The following is a 20,564-nucleotide window of genomic DNA, read 5'->3' on the forward strand; positions in this document are numbered from 1 at the left end:
CAGTCACAGGCTGCTGTTCACATCACTGTTGTTTAGTTCGCTCTCGCATGGAGATAATCTCGGTTTTTGCAAATGTTCCTTAACTAGACGTAAGAGCCAGGAGGGTCGGTAGGATATGATATCGAGGAGGTATGTAAATATTATGTTGTGGCCTGATTAAGTCGCTACTTCATGGATTAAGTGTCTTACAGTGATCTACCTTTTTGAAGGTGGCGTTTGGCAGAGATATGCGTGCATCTGTGAAATGTTTTTATCCTTTTAGTCAGACTTGAAATATTCTTATCGTGGAACAAAACGTATATAATATAATCCGGCCCGCCAGAAAAAGACCTGCTCGGCATGCAGGCTGCTGGGTCCTTCAGCTGTATTTAAATGTTTCAGGAACTGCTGTCTCGTCTGAAGGTTTTCGCCGTTCAAGTTGTGAGTCCCTCGCCTTTTTACCTTCGATGCGTTCAATTTCACAGCCAGCCTCCGTACCTCTCACGTTATTTTGTTTTCGTCTTTCAGGCGATTCTGTAACCCCGCCTTGTTCCGTGTTTACAGTAGGAGCTCACGTGTAAAATAAGTGTCGCTCCGTTCCGTCTTTCTGTCGGACTGCAAAGTGTCGAGAGCACAGCAATAACGGGGGAACTTCTGTTCGCCCATCATCTTTGTCGGTCTGTTCAGCATTATCATAATGTAGTGTTCCCCGTGTGCAGGTTTGGGAGTCACTACTTTTTAGCCATAATGAGCGCTCGCAGTTCTTCAGTGTCAGTGAAACTCAGACCCGCCCTCTTCAACCTGTTGCCAACTCAGAGCCTCGTTCTCGCTGCAACTCGTCATCCCAAGTCAGCTTTAGGTCATTTAACAGTCTGTCAATATGAATGTGTAGTGCAACCCATAGAACCCACGGCCTTGTGTGACCTCTGTAAGGGGAACCGCTCTGACTTTTTGTTGTTGGTGGCTCTTTTTAAGTCTGTGAACTAAAACTCTCTATCCAAATTCAGAAGCAATAACCCAGCCCCCCGCTCTGTGTTCTGTCTCGGAAACCAGTGAATAGGACTTGAAATGCGAACCTGAATCTCAGTTTCAGAACTAGCAGAACTGGATTTGGGCTTGACCATAAATCCTTTGTTTGTTACACTCGTGCAATATCCCTCAACATGAAGTCGCGCTGTAGTTTTTGATATTCAGACGTTTAACTTATTTCAGTGCCGTAAACCCCTCGACAAGATGTGCTTTGTGTGACTGGTGTCGATGTAGCTCAGTGTACATATTGATGCATAACTTACCCCAACGTTGGCTTCAGACTTCCCATTTTACTGCGGTTTCTACCACCAACAGGTGGATTCTGGGGTCGCATGAAGGTCAAACTGTAATAAACGAGTGTTGAGATGCCTTACCATTGCATTGAAAACGATGCGTCGGCCTTATCCACTTGAGCATCAATGCACTTTTCCAAACGCTTGTTAAACAACTAATTGGCTCCACTGCACTCACTGTGCAGATTGAACTTTTCTTCCGGTTTCATTTAGGGAGCTCAATCTCACGGCCAATGATATCGATGTCATTTAAATCTGCAGGTAGAAAGGCAAGTCCTATTTTCTCCCCACACATGAATTCCGACTCAAAGGAAAAATAATTTTGGATTGATACATTAAATTATCGCGTGCCAGATTGGGTAAAAAGTGGATATGCTTTGCCTCATTGTAGCGAATCATATTCCTCAGAGTTCATTGTGTGATCTACTTTGCATACTTTATTGTGATGTGCTCTCTGACACTTTCCAATAAAATGTGTGATTTCCTTTCCCAGCCTCTCGTGTCTCTTTCATCTTGTTTAACACAAACCCATCTCACCCTTTTTTATTCAGTTCAATACGGTATATATCATTTTAAAATTACATTCATCTGGATGTTAATCTGGTAGGTTGCAACAATGAAGTCTGTTAGTGAAAGGAGCCATAAGGTGTATGAATACGTGTACTCATTACCTTGCCTTTTTTCACAGCAGACTTTATTGATGGCTCCGTTCTATTCAAGTGTCTATTTTCTGGATTTGGATATGCTGTGTCAATATTTAACCTAAATATGAAATAGTTTGAGGTGGCATGTTGCCATTTTTTTTTCTTTTCCAGTCCGAGGTGTATTAACTTAAGACCTTAATGATGATGTGTGCTTACCCATTTCAAAAGCATTAAAGCATTAAAAAGTTGTGATTGTATTTATAATGATTCTCTGTGATAGAATGAGTAAAAGTGATAATACTACACTTTAAAAGAACTGCACTCAAAGATACATGAGCAGTATAATATACTTGGAGTATAACTATTAACGGTTCATGGTCGTACGCCTCTATTAACCATTTGCAGCTTACATCCAGGTCATATAATATGTAAGTAAAAGGAATTTAATAAAAGAAAAGTGTATTTTCATTTGGCGAAATGGAAGTTCTCACCATACGGACACGTCTGATTCCAGTAAATCCTTTCCGGTGTCTTCACTTGGAGACTATTCTTCACAGACTGATGGAAAGCTTCGTCACATGCTGTAACAATAATCACCTGAAGCTCAACATCAGCAGACGTGAGCGCTTCACACACATCTTAAACACAGACGATCCATTCGATGAATAGAGTTTGAAGGTGTGCACCCAAGATACGTTTCACCAATTCAGGATCTGCCCCGATGTGATGTATGGTCACACTCTCCTCCTTTGTTCCTGTTATGCACATTAATAATGGCCAGAAAAGGTTTGCAGAAAGAACATTATGATGTCAAAGGGAAATACATTTATCCTATAAGACATTTGTGTGACATGCTTACGTCATTAGCATATTCATTATGAAGTTTTGGCTAAAATAGGGTTTTGCAAGGACCTCAACCTTCGACCTCCAAACTTTAATGGGTTGAAAGAGTAAAGTAGTATAAAAGGACATAGAATATAATTAAAAAGAAAAGAAAAATATATGTTTAAAAAAAGGTTTTATTATAGTATGTCAAAATTAAGGAATTCCGGACGAGCCCCCAAAACTGTCATGGCAGAGAGGCAACAAAATACAAAAACACAATATTCATCAATAACTTCTGCTAAAATGTTTTGAACGTATGGCGCCTCTCCTCGTGAAAGAGCGCCCAACGGCGAGGCCCACGCAGCCTCATGAAGTAGTAGCACCACCGTGAAAACATCTTCGTGCCATAAAATAATTTCATTCCTCCACATAAGCAAAGACATGTCAAACATCGCTCAGGGGTTTTATTTCCACGCAGCCGTACCTTGTCACATACTGACACCCTGTTAATAAGATATGTGCGGTGCTATAACAGCATGTGTTTCTGAAAGATCACAAAACTCAGATCACATGCCATCCACGAGGTTTCATAAAAATCAAATGTCATAGTGATGATGATGAGGCAATAGAAGCCGTCTCTTGTGCCACGCCCTCTTCTCGTGGGTCGAGAGCAGACGACATTGTGGCCTCTGCTTCACCTGCATGTTAAAAGTGTGGCATCAGGTGTTACAGAGGATCCTCTTCACCTGTTACAGAGCACACGGGTCAAAGAGGGACTGACGACGATGATGATCTTTTTTTTTTTTTCAAACCTGAGGAACTTACATTTGAAGGAAACAGGAAGTTTCCCAAACCATGCAGTTATTCCATTTGTGACAAAACACGTGACGGCCTGATAAAACTCCACACACACTAAAAAGGACGAAAACTTCTCTGGAGCAGGCGAGAACATACCCAGTCAACATGAATGTTCCATCTTAAAGCCGATGAACTTGTGCTACATTGGATGGCCGAGTAATGTCACTTCCAACTTCACAAATCTTCACCAAGCCTTTTATACTCTAGTTCTTTCTATTCCTCTTATTTTCACTATTAGACTTTCCCATTTCTCATTCCTCCAGCAGGTGAAATCCCACTGGTACCCAGAACAGAACCACAACCAGGAGCACATTCAAACAGATGACTGCCTTAATTTAACTGTAAGTCTTTATTTTTGTATCAGTGTTATCATTACTACTTATTCAGTAATGTTTCAACATCATTAATGTAGTATGTGGATCATCAATAACTATCTACACTCAGCTTGTCTTTGCTACAGCGAGTTCAATTTGCTTTTATATAAATATGCATGATTTCCTTCCCTGGGGGTCATACTGAGAGGAGGTGGTGTCGACTCACCGGGCGTCCTTGTTCTCCTACCTGTTCTCCTCCTTGTTCTCCTCCTTGTTCTCCTCCCTGTTCTCCTCCTTGTTCTCCTCCCTGTTCTCCTCCCTGTTCTCCTCCCTGTCCTTGTTCTCCTCCCTGTTCTCCTCCCTGTTCTCCTCCCTGTTCTCCTCCTTGTTCTCCTCCCTGTTCTCCTCCCTGTTCTCCTCCCTGTCCTTGTTCTCCTCCCTGTTCTCCTCCCTGTTCTCCTCCCTGTTCTCCTCCTTGTTCTCCTCCCTGTTCTCCTCCTTGTTCTCCTCCCTGTTCTCCTCCCTGTTCTCCTCCCTGTTCTCCTCCTTGTTCTCCTCCCTGTTCTCCTCCCTGTTCTCCTCCTTGTTCTCCTCCCTGTTCTCCTCCTTGTTCTCCTCCCTGTTCTCCTCCCTGTTCTCCTCCCTGTACCTGTTCTCCTACCTGTTCTCCTCCCTGTACCTGTTCTCCTACCTGTTCTCCTCCCTGTTCTCCTCCTTGTTCTCCTACCTGTTCTCCTCCTTGTTCTCTTCCCTGTTCTCCTCCCTGTCCTTGTTCTCCTCCCTGTTCTCCTCCTTGTTCTCCTACCTGTTCTCCTCCTTGTTCTCCTCCTTGTTCTCCTCCCTGTCCCTGTTCTCCTCCCTGTCCCTGTTCTCCTCCTTGTTCTCCTACCTGTTCTCCTCCTTGTTCTCCTCCCTGTTCTCCTACCTGTTCTCCTCCTTGTCCCTGTTCTCCTCCTTGTTCTCCTCCCTGTCCCTGTTCTCCTCCCTGTCCCTGTTCTCCTACCTGTTCTCCTACCTGTTCTCCTCCCTGTCCCTGTTCTCCTCCCTGTCCCTGTTCTCCTCCCTGTTCTCCTACCTGTTCTCCTCCCTGTCCCTGTTCTCCTCCCTGTGGCCAGTTTTCCATGTCCAGGGAGATGTGCAGCCTCCGTCTCCGCTGTGGTATCAGGGAAAACTGGCGTAAGGCATTCAGGACGATTTATCATCATTATTATTCTACTATATCCACTGCTGCTGTTATTATGAGTAGTCGTCATTTTTCTATGAACACTGCTGCCACTGCTTTTTCTTCTGTCATTGTATGTTTCATGTATATCATATAGATGATAGATGACCACATTGTATTGACCTCCTCTGAGGTTTCTTCCTTCTTTTCTTCCTCTGACGTGAGGGTCCTGGGACACAGGTTTTCATGTGCGGTACAGACTGCTAAGCCTTCTGAGGCAAATCTGTATTTCCTGATTTTGGGCCATACAGATGAAATTAAAATCCCATGATGATGTAGAAAAAGCGTCACAGTACAGTATGGACAAAAAAAAAGGCCTTAAAACGTGATAATATAGTAAATCCAAAACACCCAATATCCAAAGCCCAAGAGGATTACCCACAATTCATAGCAATGAGACGTTAAACACAGGGTTACCAGTGGAAGCATGGAGACGGAAGAAAAAAAACAACACATTGGTGCATACAAACACATGGAATTAGATTATTTTACACAGCAGTTTTATTCATTTAACATTTTCCTTTAATTTAGTTATCAAAAATGTTTGGTCAAAAACCAGTAAATACATCATTTGACAATTAAGTCTCATCTCGTGAGGCAGAAGCTCGGACGACGTTCAAATCAGGGAGTAAAAAATCTAAAATAAGTCTCCATGATTGTACATAACCTGATAGTATGCTGTCATGTGACGTCCGGGTTCAAGTAAAGTCAAGTAAAATGCAACATAAAGTATATTTATCCGTACTTAATAAAAAATAAAACATACTAGCAAGTAGTAAACTTGTTCTGCATGTAAAGCATCTCTGACAATTCCCTCTTGCTAAAAGACACTGAGGAAGACTCCGACCTCCGAGTTGTCTTGAACGCACCATGAGGCTGCCATGCTTACTGTGCTTTGGCTCTCAGCAGTCATACAGGCACAGCACGGCACTGGGAGACAGAATATATTCTGTGGAGCTTCACCTCTCTTTCCTCGTCCATTAGATTATAGCCGGCTGGCCGTGACCAGCCACTGGAGCAAATTGTCAATTATGATGTTTATTGTCGAGCACACAGTGGCCTGCATGGCCTCGGGGGCAGAGAGGCTGCTGCTGAGGAGACATCCCCATCCCTCCTCTCCTCTCGCCTCCTTCTTCACCGCGTTCTTCCTCCGGGCTAATTTGGCGGCTGGTCTGTGTGACACCTGCCACCGAGCCAAATAGAGATAACCATTTCCCTGTGGATTTCCCCTGGGAGAGACGGGAAGCCCCTTTAATAAGTGTCTGGATGCTCCTGAGGGCCGGACAGGTGGGAATGGACCAATATCCCAACACCAGAGCTCTTATTGGAATTGTGTGTAGCCGTAATGACGGATGTAAATCGGACTCAACAAAAAAACGATCAAAACAAGGTAAAATTACAAGATTTTGTGGTTTTATTCACATATACAGTACAAACATTCACTTTTTGTTACTGAAGTGCAATTTACAGACCTTAGCAGCAATTCTTCATATACTTTAATTTACATGATAATTAGACATTTCCAGGATCTCTTTCACGTCTTTGTCGACATCTTTTGTACATATGTACACTATTAGATACAGTATTGCCATTCAGACATGCCTTATATTTATTGTCTCTCAAAATAAATCAGTTTTTATGGCTAACACAGCCGCTGTGAAACCTGGTGTGAAGCATGGCGTTACCTCTGCCGAGCATGTCAACGCTGGAGTTATGGAGTGTGGGCTGGAAACATGTCGGTGAGAAACACACTGCATCTCTGTCACGAGACGCAGACAAGAGGTTTTAAATCGGATCTGAAAGTGTAAACAACGTGTCAGACAATATGAGTTCCTGAAAACAGGGGGCGGAGATCAACGGGGCACGGCAACACACTTCTGCCTCAGGGCCCCGACAAAAGGTTAATCTGGCTACGCCTCTGGCACAGACAAGTAAACGTGAACCTTGTGATGCCTTTAAAGCCTTTAGAGTCACGGTGAAAGGCATTATGCCTTCTTTTTTATTTATTTTGTACCCTTTTAGATCACATCCCCTGTCAAATGGTGCACCTAAGTAACAAAATGCTGAATGAAAAGGAATGGAGGAAAATCCAATCATCTTTTCATCCTGTAAAACAAAGTATGGCGTCTGCTCACAGAAGATAGAAGCAGTCAATTTAAACCAATAATATCATCTGCAACTTCTATTTTTCTATATCTGTGAAACTTCCGTATTTTGATCTCACTGGTTGGTGGGGGGTTCGTTGAATAAAAAAGGTAACGTCACTTCAGTGAATGAGTCAGGTGGGTTGTTTGGCCACACATCTGACTTTGTGAGCGTTAAACTCAATAAATAATCAGTCAGCCTGTTTTTTCCCCCCCGAACTTTAACTTTTGACAAAAGAAAAGCTAGAGAGATAGAGAAATAGAACCAAATGTACGTTTCCAGGGGCTTCATAACACTGTCATAAAACAAAGAATATCACATGCACGGCTCTGCAGATGCAGAGCTTTGCTACTACTACTCAGCAATACTGGCCAACACCCTAACCTATTAAAGACCAGTGAAACATTGGCCTAGTGAATGGGGAGGCCAGACGCAGGCCACATGCGGGTCACGCTCTCTCTTGTGTGAGGTCGACAATTTGGTTTGGTACCGTATCCTTTTATCCTCCCTCAGAGAGCGCAGGGAAACAACTACCCACACTGACCACTAGATGTCACTCTCATTACTTCCATCTTTACTGCTGACTGAGCTGGCGCCTGGTGTCGATCCCTCCTCTAAAATTGAAGATATACAGCAATGACAGAAAAACACAGTCATGATCACAATGAATATCAACACTTAGCTGCATAAAAAATAAATGAAAAATCTCACACACACGTGTATGTTTACATCGTGAAATATGTCATAAAAAAACAGTGTGAGGTACAAATGTACATGGTCATGATCCGGGATGTCCGTATTCACGTCGCTGATTTCCAATCTTTAATTCCTACATAAGCTGTGTGTGTGTGTGTGTGTGTGTGTGTGTGTGTGTGTGTGTGTGTGTTTGAGCGCTCACAGTTAGTCAAGGTGGCAAAAGGTTTTGTAAACCCCTCCCCCCGTCTATCTGTTGGGGGCGGCCATGACCACGGAGAGAAAGCACAAGTCGATCAGGTCAACAAGGCCTCGCTAATGAGTCGAGACCTAAAGTCACTATTATCGGGGACGACAAGCTTCCATTCAGATGAACGGGGAGGCGGCTGCAGCAGGAGAGAGACGGAGGTCAAGCAGGTCAGGAGAGAGGAAGAGAAAGGAAATAAAAACAGGAGAAACACTTCCACCTGTACTTAGGCAAGCGGTAATGGCTGCTTATGTGTTTATGCACCTCAGTTCTTCTCCTCTACATGCAGTGGGTTGAAAAAAAAAGGAAAAAGAAGAAGGTGTATTAACCTGTAGTCGTGTCGTGTTAACCTCCACTGCGCTTGAAAGGCAGGAGTGGGGTGGGGTGGGGTGGGAGGGGGGAAGGCACGCAGGCGAAAAGGAGAGAGTGACGAAGAGGACGTGAGGGGAAATAGGCGGAGGACTGAAGGAAATGTAAAGGAGGCAAGGAGGCAAGGAGGGAGGGATGGAGACAAGAGGAGGACGTCAGGAGTCAAAGGGTGAGTCAGAGATGAGGACAAAAGATAGAAATGAGAGAGGGAAGGTGCGGCGGGCCTCTCTTTTTCTCACTCTTCCCTTCCTCTTCCTCTATCACCCGTCACCCTGACAGGGCCGGTAATTGGACGTGGACCTCTCTCTCTCTCTCTCTCTCTCTCTCTCTCTCTCTCTCTCTCTGTCTCTCTCTCCCCCATGGCTCGGCTCCTCAGCGGGAGCCTTGGGGCCCGGAAATAGCTGATGACAAGATAGCGGCTGCCTTTCATTCCGCTCAAGGTTACCCCACCCTTCCTTGACAGCCGAAGAGTGGGTATTTAGGTGTGTGTTTGCTTCAACGTGTGTGTGTGTGTGTGTGTGTGTGTGTGTGTGTGTGTGTGTGGTTTGAAGAAGGGCAGGAAAAAGAAAGGGTCCATCTTTTTGTGTCCGTTTATTTCTTTTCAGCCCGTCCAGTTGACCTTCCTCTTGTCGTGTTTTCTGTTGACACATTCAGGATGACACACACAAGACACACACACACATACACACACACATACACACACACTCACACACACTGGTGATAGCCTTGACTTTAACGGTTACACTGGTAAACATACAGGTATGAAGGTGTGAAGCAGGATGTTGGTAAAGAGCATGGAGTCATCTTAACCTAAGAAAATAAAGGTTAAACAAACACACACACACACACACACACACACACACACACACACACACACACACACACACACACACACACACTCTCTCTCTGTCTCTCTCTATCTATCTCTTCCTCAGACCGACAGCAGGAACTGTTCCTGCTCTGGCGGTTTCTTGACCCAGGTCCCGAGGCCCGTTTCCTGCAGCGATCTGAACCACTGCTGCTTCACTGTCTGGTAGGGACGCGCCGCCATCTTGGCGTCGCAGTACATGAACTGGCGGTCCGCCGAGCTGAACACGTGGATCCCCGACTGAAGAGGGCGAGCGAGGGAGAAAGAGAAGAGGACAGACAGAGAGAGAGAGAGAGAGAGAGAGAGAGAGAGAGCAATTTGGAGTCAGATAAAAAAACACACAGCGACAGACATGACGATAGGAAGGCAAAACAAAGAGAGGGGAATCAAACCGTGGGCAGAGGGGCTAAAGGTTTCACGAAGGGGGGAGAGAGAGAAGAAGAAGAGCGAGCAAAACAAAACGAATGAGCCGGCACAAATGCATTTGGGTGGGGTTGGGAGGTGGCGGGGTGGCGGGGGGGCTTCAACAGCTGTGTAATCTCCCCATTTAAATTTCACAAGCAATTGAACATTCTCTGTGCTTTTTTGTGCATTCCTATTGTCGCGAGGGGAAACAATGAAGATCCACGGAGAGACAAGTGGGGGGGGGAGAGAGAGAGAGAGAGAGAGAGAGAGAGAGAGAGAGAGAGAGAGAGAGAGAGAGAGAGAGAGAGAGCAAAAGTTTCTTTTGGAGATTAGTGCGACTGCTCTTGCGTGGCCCTTATATACGGCGCGCGGGGAGCACTTAGGGTGGGGGCCTCCTCGAGTGCTTCTCCAAATAATTATGGTTTCATAGTCATTATGCTTTAACGGCCGCCATTTGGCGATGCAGGCACTGTCTGTTACATAAAGTTTCGGGGATGGGAATGAAAGTGCGGCGGCTCCGCGCGCTGACGTTAAAGATCCGAGCTGCCAGCTTTTTGACAAGCCGCATAGAGAGCAGATGTCGCCGGGGCCGACGCATTTATCCACGGCGGAGAGGAAATCCCACATGTTCTCCACCGAGCGGCAGACTCAGATTTTTTCCGTACACGTGTCTGCTCTTAACCGAGCGGCTCTGCAGTTACCGTCTCTGTGATTCCTGATGGCAAAGGGTTGCGTTGTGTTTTTGACGACAGCTGAGTAATGCCTCTCGCTTTGCAGCAGAGGAGCAGAGCGGGTGAAACAGACATTTATTCATATGAAAATGCGACTATTGTTCCCAACTCCGATTAATTAAATAGTACATCATAATACTTTTTTCTCTCCCAGCGAGTAAAAGATACACTGTGGTACAAGGTGTTTTTTTTAATTAACATTTAAATTAGCAGGACATTTTCACAGCAGATATGTCGACAAGTCATAACAAGCAAAGTGCAGCGTAATTAATAATATTAATAATGGCTGCGTTCCGTTGAGTTGTGCCGGTGCTCTTTGTATTGTTCACGCCGCTATCCTTCAGTGGAAAAGAGCTATCATTAACGTCACACTTGGGCTTTATCTCCCAGTCAAATTGTGTGCTGGGAAAAAAGCCGATAGAGGGAGAGAAGCCACTGGTTTCCTCAATATTTTGACCACCGGAAATCCCCATTTCCCCCTTTGTCGCACTCGTTTCACCGCTCAACTTTTCACTATCTGCTAGTAGAAGAAGGCATTCCTCCATTGATACGTTTAGCTCAACCATGACGTCACCTGGCCTGTGGAGGCCCTCACCTTGCGGTACAGTCTGTTCCAGCGGGTGAAGAGGGCGTGTTTGCAGAGACGGGACGGCGTCCCCGAGTCCCGCCTCCGCCCGGTCGCTGTGTTGACCACCTCCAACTGAGCGTCTCCCAGCGTCCAGTTGACACTCACACACGAGGCCTTCCCCGGCTGCTGGTACTCCGCAGTGCTCAGCCCTACAGAGACGACAAGATAAAATAAGATAATCCTTTATTAGTCCTGCAGTGGGGAAATTGCAGGATTACAGCAGCATTGCACACAGAGACACACAGTACCGTAAAAGTCAGGTTACAAGCCGCTACTACCTTCGGTCAGTGTCCCCGTTAGCTCCCCGCTGTAGCCAGCTAGCGCTCCTGCTAGCGCTAGCTGGCGCTAACCACCGAAGGTAGCGGGACCAGTCCCGGCTCGACACCCAATGCGGGCAGAGGGGAAGTAGCAGCATCAGCTAGCTATCCCCGCTGCTGCTGCTACTGGCTAGCTGTACGGGCGGCTGTAGCTCAGGGGGATGAGTGGACAACCACAAGGTAGCCGGCTCGATCCCCAGTCCCCGCATAGCTCACATGTCGAAGTGTCCCTGAGCAAGACACTGAATCCCTAACTGCTCCGCGGGCGCCTCACAGGGCTGCCCACTGCTCCCTATCCAGAGGTGGGTCAAATGCAGAGAAGAATTTCCCCAAGGGGATTACTAAAGTGCATGTTTCTTTCTTTCTTTTTCTAGCTACTAGCTACTGGCTACTGGCTAGCGCTGCTGCTAGCTTGCTACAGCGGAGACACCCACCGCAGGTAGAAGCGGCTTGTAACCGACTTTTACGGTAGGTAAAAAAAAATCTAGTAATATAAATAAACAGTAAAACAGTAATAAAAAAAAACAGTAAAGAAGAATACAATAGCAATATTAAATATACAGACGGAGTAAAAACAGTATATGAAAGTATTTAAATGTATCATATATTGCACCAGATGATGAACATAATTAAAGTGGCTAAAAGTGATTAAAGTGTTTAAGTGTTCCAAGTGTTTGTGGTCGACTGTGAGCTCAGCTTGTTATGCAGCCTGACAGCAGCGGGAAGGAAGGACTTTCAGAGAGGCTGACTTCAGCTGGGTTCAATAGCCGGTTCCAAATGATATTATTTGTAAAACAAAACACCTCTTAAAAGTGTTTCAAATTGTTATGCAGATATGAGTAAAACAAGTATGTAAATGAGCAATATGAGCCACTTTGTTGTTTCGTTTAACCTTCCATCACCCTTCCTTCAGTCTCGGCTGTCGGTACGAAGCTGTCATACACCCTCAGAGAGAGGGAGGGCTATTGAGCATATAAGCAACATGTCCCTGCCTTTGTGCGAATGCCTGTCTGCTCTCGAGTCCCAGCCGTTCACAGCGTTCGAGTGTTCCCAGCTACAAACATTGTCTCCAGTCAAGAAGACGCAGCCTCCCATACACTGGACTGTCTATCTCTCCAGCCCCTCCCTCCCTCCCTCTCTCTCTCTGAAATAATTAGCCTCGCTAGCAAAAGCACACAAAGCGCTCAGTCGAGGAAGGAGAAAGAGAGACAGAGGTAGAGGGAAAGTGGAGGTGACTGTCACATTGGGTTCCATGTGTAGAGAATTAGCTGTCTGCATCGAGAGCACAGGTGTTGGCAGAGGATGATGGCGGAAACAGAGCTGACAACAGGGTGAGAAATGGAAAAAAAATGTCCTTTAGGGGACACCGTCGGGGCTTCGTATACGCCAGTTCACCAATATATTCTGAATAAGGAAAATGAAGAACTTGTGATTCAGTGTTTGAAGTTCAGAAAACACTCGACGGCCCGCGGCAGCAGAAGATGCTGAACACAGACTACTTAGGCCTGCAGTGATGAAGAGGCACATTATTAAAACAATTCTAAATAGATCAGTGTTTATGTAGCGGTGTAAGCCCAATGAACAGTGGACTGCTGTCCTTAATGTACAGTTAGATGTAAAAGCCTTCAGGCCTCCCTCCATCATTACATTCGGGGCGAATGAAACGATGAGAAGGCTTTTCTCCTGTTTCCAGTAGTTATGCTAAGCTAAGCTAACCCGTTTCTGGCTGCATGTCCATATTTAGCACGAGAGTGGTATCTTTCCATCCAGCAAATAAGCATATTTCCCCAAATACTACTATTTCTAATAATAATAATGAAAAGAAAGGACTTACAGGAAAGAGCAAATTGCTCATCTGTTAACCAGGATATGTAACATCTAGTTAACATGTAGCATCTGGGCATCTGCTTGAACACTATATCCACTCTAAATCTGTAAAACTGTCTTCACAAAAGGAAATCGCTGTCTTGAATTTTTCCCTTGACTTCCAACCCCAGTTATTCATTATATCATGAAATTTGGTATTCGCAGGAAATCAGCAGACAGATTCTGTGCGACGGGTGAACAACAGTTGCCTCTGATCTCCCCGCCTGACAGACAGCTTGTTATAGTACAATACCCCATGTACAATACCACAATACATGCCAGCAGATCATCTCCCTCCTTGCCACACTCATTTTCCTGTCTTCACTCTTCCATTCACCAATCTCAGCTCTTCTTTTCTGTAGCTCCTTGGAGTCGGAATGAATTGCCTGCCACGGTAACAATCCTCCAAGTCTCTTATTACCCATCTCTTCTCTCTTGTGGAGACGCACCTCTTTGAACAAAAGACCCCCCTATCCATCCTGCCTCTTCCCTTTCTCTCGCTCCATTCACGGCTCATTTCATCCCTTCAATGGACTTGACTCCTCTGTTTCTGTAATAGCCAATTTGATTTTTTCCCCTCAATGAAGACTTGATCAATGTGTCTTTTGAGAAGTGTTTGGCAGACATGAAAGAGGCAGAATTAGAGCCTTTTGGTTATGGGATTCATAACGGTACAGTACACGTACCCGCCGCCGCTTTCTATGAGAGGCTTCTGTGGAGCCACAGCACAGCCTGTGTGTTTATGTGGACATGTAGCAGTGTTAAAGTCGTGGTGAAGCAACTGGTGTGTGAAAAGATGGCCTTCTTCCATGTTTGTGTAAAAGGCAGCAATTCATTCACGAGAGAGGCCTGAGATGTGACTGCGGCTACTTGCTCACGAAGAGGTTTCTGATTGTCTGTCCATTGACCTGAAGACATGGTACTTTCTTGATTCTCGTTGTTCTGAGTTTGTACTCATGGTTGAATGCACTTATTGTAAGTCGCTTTGGATAAAAGCGTCAGCTAAATGTAATGTAATGAAACAAATGAAAACCATCTTTGTCCACACACAGCATCGTTTTCTAAATGATCTCCGTCCACACTGACCTGCCTGAATCACGTGACTGTTCACGTTCACTGGGCGTACGGGGGACGGTGTAAACAGGAAGTAGATTGGTATTATAGTACCTCAATAATAAAAGGTCATGCTTGATACTTAAGATCTTCCTCTTTATGCTCACACGTATATATTGTGTCTGGGGGGGAGTTGTACTTTTCAAACTCAGTTAATTAGGAAACCCTTTTATGTCAGGTCACATGGTACAAGCACTTTGAATCGCCTTGTTGTTGAAATGTGCTATACAAATAAACTTGCCTTGCCTTACAAATCAAGAAAAAAACATGGTATAAATCCAAAAAACACAGAAAAACATGTTAGGTATCAAATTAAACATACAAATCAGGGCTACAATAATATTTATATATTATTGTCCCCATGTACAACCTCTAAACACAACTCAAACAATAAATAGGATTAGGGCTTAAAGGGCTACATGGCTGCAGGTCTCTCTCTCTCTCTCTATCTCTCTGCTATCAATCAATCACAAATGCATTCAATATGTATGATATGTACTTTCTGCCATCACAGGTGTGCAGCTCTCCAACATAGTCCTACAAGGCCAATGGAAAGTTCAACAATCAACCCAAGAGTGGAGCATGGGTCTGATGCATGACTTTGTGTCACAACATGCTGTTTTCAAGGTTTACAATTTTAAATTGTGACACGTGAACAAAGCATGGTGTCGCTGCATCCTCAATGAACTGCAAAACTGTCATCGTCATTGTTTCCTGTGTCGACCGGATTCGCGGCGGTGGAAGTCGAGAGTGAAGGACGAGGCGGCCCATCGATGCGTTTGGCCCTCGGGGTTCAGGTGTAGCTGCTTTGTCTGAGCGTGATAAGACCGGGCCCTGCGATCGCCGGGAATTTCCTCTGGGGGTGTTTCTTTTAAATAACCCTGGACACACAATAGCCGGGGAGCTCATCAGAGCCAATGAAAGGCTGGAGGAGGAGATGAGAGGTGGTGGGGGAAGACATCTGAATGCAGCCGAATACCTCTCTTTCTTTATTCCCATCCTGCCTTGCTGTCTCCCTCTCTTCGCCCTCAGCATGTCTCTCTCTCTCTCTCTCGCTCTGTCCGAGCTCCCTTCAGATTGAATGGCTGTCTGATAAGGGCTGTGATTACATTGATTTGGTGTAGGGCCATCTCCACTGTCGGTCCACCTCCTCTCCTCCCTTTCCTTCGCCCTTCTACCCTTCAACAGGCCGTCGCTACTCGAGGTGCTGCGGGCGCGGGACGGAAAACACACATTGTGAGGCGTGTTAGAGGGGAGGGCCGAGCGTTTACGGGAGGAGGCGACCTCTGTTTGGAGTCAAGAGGACGTCTGAAGGTAGAGGGCCTATCGGTGTCCCTCAACACTCAGAATAATGTAAAGGACATTCTGCAGCATCTATTCTAGGAAAAAAATAAGCTATATCGTCATTAAAATAATTATGTACTTACTGCATGGCTTGTTATAGTTAGAATGAATAACGTAATATCATAAGTAAGTATGATTGATGAACAAATGGATCGTACCTGAGCACAAGTCTCCAAATATTAACTGCAGCCCGTAATATCGAAAAACCCCAAACTCCATTCCAGACAACTCAAATGACTCCTTTCCAAGAGCTATCGAACAAATCATGAGAAATGCTCGCTGAGGCCGTGGTCGGACGATTCAATGATAAATTTGTCCCAACTATCATCACCAGAGGACAATTCAGTACATTTATCAATCTTGATGAGGATAGGCCTCACAAAATATTCATCCTCATGCCACCCTATTACCCGGAGCGCAGCCCCGCAATGCAAAGAGCTCCTATGCCCTTCAGGAAGCACACTTGGAGGCTGATAGTACGGTGGATATGGAGAGTGTATCAGACGCTGGTGACTCAAACAAATGGAGAGCAGTGGAGGAAAAGCTAGTAAATGACATCATTTAGTTCTTTCTCTTATTTTGCACCTCCATTTAATGAATGAGCTCAGTGCTGCTTAATACATGAGCTCTCGTTGTGCATGTCCTATTGGCTGCTGCTCCACTGCATCGGCTTACACAAGAAGCTAACTACTGCATGGTAGATAAAGGAAAGCTTACATTTGATAAAGGCCTGAATAAAGATTTTTTTTCTCAATTTGCACATGATCGCTAGATCGCTGTGGTAGAGAGTCGTTGATTTACAAGTTTTTGTCCCATAAAAAAACAAATAGATTACACTCTATTGATAAGAGACGCTCCGCCCAAAACAGCAAAAACAGAATAGATATATTTACACAGACACATGTTCTCATTAGAGATCCCTAGAAACACAATGTGCCCTACATCGTTGTGCGTCTCTGTCGCTCAGACACTGCGGCTGGCCTAGATCTGAAGTGATGGCTGATGCAGATTCTACAAGTCGGGTGTCATTCAGATCCTCTTCCAGCATTCATCTTCTCTACAAACGAAAGCCTCCAGGTCTCAGTGGAGCCCTGGAGGCAGACGTGCCAGACAACTTCATAGCTGTTGCTTGTCTGGCTGGCACAATGTAACTGTAGAGAAGCAGGGGTACATGAGTCTGTCAGGCGTGTGTGTGTGTGTGTGTGTGTGTGTGTGTGTGTGTGTGTGTGTATGAAGAGGTGGGGTGGAGGGGACTAGGTTGTTACTTTTGTGATCTGATGTGATTGATTCTATAATATATTATGTCCCTGTCTGAAAATACAAAGAGGCTTTTATTTCACTGTTTAAAGGCAGAGTGGCGATATGAACAGTCTGTCATTTAGCTTTAGTATAACAAGAACTAGAGGAAACAAACTTTCACTAGATCACTTGAGACCGAAAAATAGATCCAAGCAGATCAATTAGCCTGTGAATTCCTGGTTAAGTGTGTTTTCCGTCTAACTCAGTAGAGGGCAACAGGGATAAGAGTAAAGTGGATGTTGGACTCACATTCACCAGGCGACACAAACACAACTCATGAGTGATGATGTTGCTCCGTATCGGCCGAATGTGTGAATCGTCGATTTTGTGATATGAAATTGCATCTCTTAATCAAATCTACTGTCTTTAAAAAAAATATAAAAACGAGTAATGCTGTAAAATCACTACGCAAATCAAATTCTATATCACTTTTGAGACCAGCCACGGTCTACTGTGACTGGTCACGGGGATCTCAGGCAGAAGTGACATCATTTCAAAGGAATCACGGTGTAAATTAGTTCCGGTCTTTTACAAAGTTTGACATTTTTGGTGAATTTCGACGTGAAAATCTGCACAATGTCCCCATCTTGGCGCCTCAGAAAGCCCTCCAACAGGGAATGCACAGTGCTGCAGTCGTACCGCTGAGCATGGGCTGGTTGCGTCTGTGCGTGACGGGCAGCGGGCCCAGGCGCTCCTGCCGCTGGTTCAAGACCCGGCCCAGGTAGCCCGTGTGGCGCAAGCTGCCGACCGTCACGCTGTGCAGGTACACCGGCTCCACGAAGTGGCTCAGCAGCGCCCCCTGCAGGCCCAGGACGTTCCACCTGAGGGGGAAGGGCAAAGAGAGAGGAAGTCAAGGAGAGATCGGTGCGATGGTTGGAAAAGTAGATGAGGAAGGAAGGGTGAGAGAGGAGGGGCATCAAGGAATGGAAGAAGGAAAGAAGGAGGAAAGGCAACAAATGGGGGGAGGGAATACGTGGGAAGAGAGATAGAATCACAGCGGGAAAGGAGGAGAGATAGGAAGGGTAAAAAAGAGCGAGAGAGAGAGCGAGAGAGAGAGAGAGAGAGCGATAGATACATGTGAGAGCTTCAATGACAGGTAGAGACAATTTGATCATTATCTTGATGTGGGACGTGATGAATAATAGCTGCTGGACTGACAACACAAACAGACACACACACACACACACGCACATGCATAATCTGACGGACACCCTCGTCCTCCTCTCCCATTTCCCCTGGTTCAGCGACGCAAACCATCACCGCCACCTACAACAACACTGCCAAAGGTCAGTCCATCAGCATTCGCGGCGTGGAACAACACATTACCATGTGTGCATTCATCAGTGCCGTCGAGGTTAATGCACTGCGCGGCGCTGCAGGCAAGCTCCCGTCGATTGCTCGACGCGAGGGGCACTCACCTCCGGATTTGTTTTGGGAGATCCACGTGTGACACAAAATCACTGCGGGGCTAATCCCGCCTGATGCTGGAGCCAGCTGGTCGCGTGCCACCTACCGTCCAAACCCACTCCACAGTATTTAAGCAGCAGATGCTAATTCATGGATGGAAAATGATAATTACCTTGTTTATTATTATTCCTGCTCTTCATGGAGAGAGAGAGAGCTGTTCACTGGACTAATGAACTCATGTGAGCCACAATCAAAGGCTCAACATCATCCCACTAATTTTAAGATCATTGTTCTTTTTGTTAATCAATGTCTTTTTATCATGGATGCAATTACGGCACTTCCTTGCTTTCTCGACGACTTAATGATCACTCATTGTGGCTTTTTCCCGAGCCGTCAATCAACATCAGCGGCCTCTTCACCCGCTATCTGTCCGCGGGATCCGTCCTTCCCTCTCCAACAGAGAGGCGGAGCTTCGATACGAAAAGCAGGGGAGCGCTCACACGCAAACTCAGTGCTCCCACCAAAATAGAAATAGTTTAGCCTGAAATATTAATTTACCCAGAAAGCGACACCGTGAATCAGAAACATCTTCTAATCTCATGCAAGAAAAGACAGCCATCTGGCTCGGGTGTGTGAATTTAAAGAGAGGAGAGGGGAGAGACCTCTTCTCTCTCTCTCTCTCCGTCTCTCCACATCTATCCTTTCTTCCCTCCCCCGGTAAACGCCGACCATTAAAGTAATGTTCATCTGCATAAAACTGCAGTGGAATGGAGAACATCATCGTTATATGAAAGCCATTTAGGCCCCTCAATTAAATCCAGCTGTCGACTTCAAATCAAATATTAGCAAAGGCGCTTCATAGCGCCCGGCTTAAGAAAACACAGCGATGATCACCAGGTGAGTTAATGATGGGGCGAGACGTTGCCCATCATCAAAGGAATGTTTACGATAAAAGCAAAGATCCTAAAATCCCTTATGGTCAAGGCTGAACTCACTGTAATTATGTGCAGGAGCTGAAGGAAGTGTGGAAATAAAAAAGTAATGGGAGGTTGCAAAATGAGTGTGACAGAGGACAAGAAGAGCATCCAGGGGATCACTATAAGACTGCAGCTGTGTGTGTGTGTGTGTGTGTGTGTGTGTGTGTGTGTCTTCCGTCCTAAGCTGCTCTCAGTTCCACCCTCCACCCTGACCTTGATAAACTGGCCCTTGGTGACCCACTCACTTTAACGACGGCCACCCATCATTTACAGAGATATATAAAAAAAAGAGGAGGAGGCTGCGGAGCAAAGAGAGCGCGTCTGCCGTCCGGCCTGGCGGGATGGAGGAGTGGGGGTAAGGGGAGAGGAGCAGGGTGTCCCTTCCCTTCTCCCTCCCCCCGTCACTCTATTTTTTTGTAAAGTAATTGCTTTCACCCCTGTTGGTGACCTGGGTAGATTTAATCACACCATCTTCAGCCCTGGCCAACTGAATCAAATTGGTCAAATTAACAGCGGCTCCACAGGAGAAGGGTTCACCTCTCTCTCTCTCCCTTTAGGTGTGTGTGTGTGTGTGTGTGTGTTGGTGCCAGTCCTTTCACACACACACACACAAACACCAGTGGCTCAGCTGTAGTCCTGCATGCCTCAGTTGGCACAGTGCGGTGCTTACTAAGCTAAATTCAAGGGTTTAGTTCCTGTACCGGCAGAGAAACTGAGACTATATTAAAAATCGATTTCAGATATCTTACAAAATGCAACATCAAGGGTGGGACTAAAGACTTACTATTGTTGAGGACCTTCCTTATGTGCTGGGGATGCTGCCTCTAGGGATGCTAGTGCACAAGTGTGGTCCAGTTTGAAATATTTCAATCACTCATGGAAGCACCAGTCTGGTCAAAGTTGTCCAGTACTTAGGTTCATAAAACATATAGCCGCCGCTTCACTCTGAGTAACCATAAATGGTAATTTTCCTCACAAAGTATTTGAATGA

General features: G+C 45.6%; 1 protein-coding gene across 1 annotated transcript in view; it reads right to left on the bottom strand.

Annotated features, from left to right (window-relative positions):
* Nucleotides 1–9,549: 9,549 nt before the first annotated feature.
* The window catches only part of adarb2 (adenosine deaminase RNA specific B2 (inactive)), a gene marked incomplete at both ends in the record, with an annotated part of 152,761 nt that continues 141,746 nt past the window's right edge, over nucleotides 9,550–20,564 (bottom strand). Inside the window, 3 exon segments of the mRNA XM_079234160.1 lie at nucleotides 9,550–9,726; nucleotides 11,218–11,399; nucleotides 17,829–18,010. Of these exon segments, the coding sequence (XP_079090286.1) occupies nucleotides 9,550–9,726; nucleotides 11,218–11,399; nucleotides 17,829–18,010 (541 nt within the window).

Source organism: Taurulus bubalis, assembly GCF_910589615.1.
Source record: "Taurulus bubalis genome assembly, chromosome: 18".
Classification (NCBI taxonomy): domain Eukaryota; kingdom Metazoa; phylum Chordata; class Actinopteri; order Perciformes; family Cottidae; genus Taurulus; species Taurulus bubalis.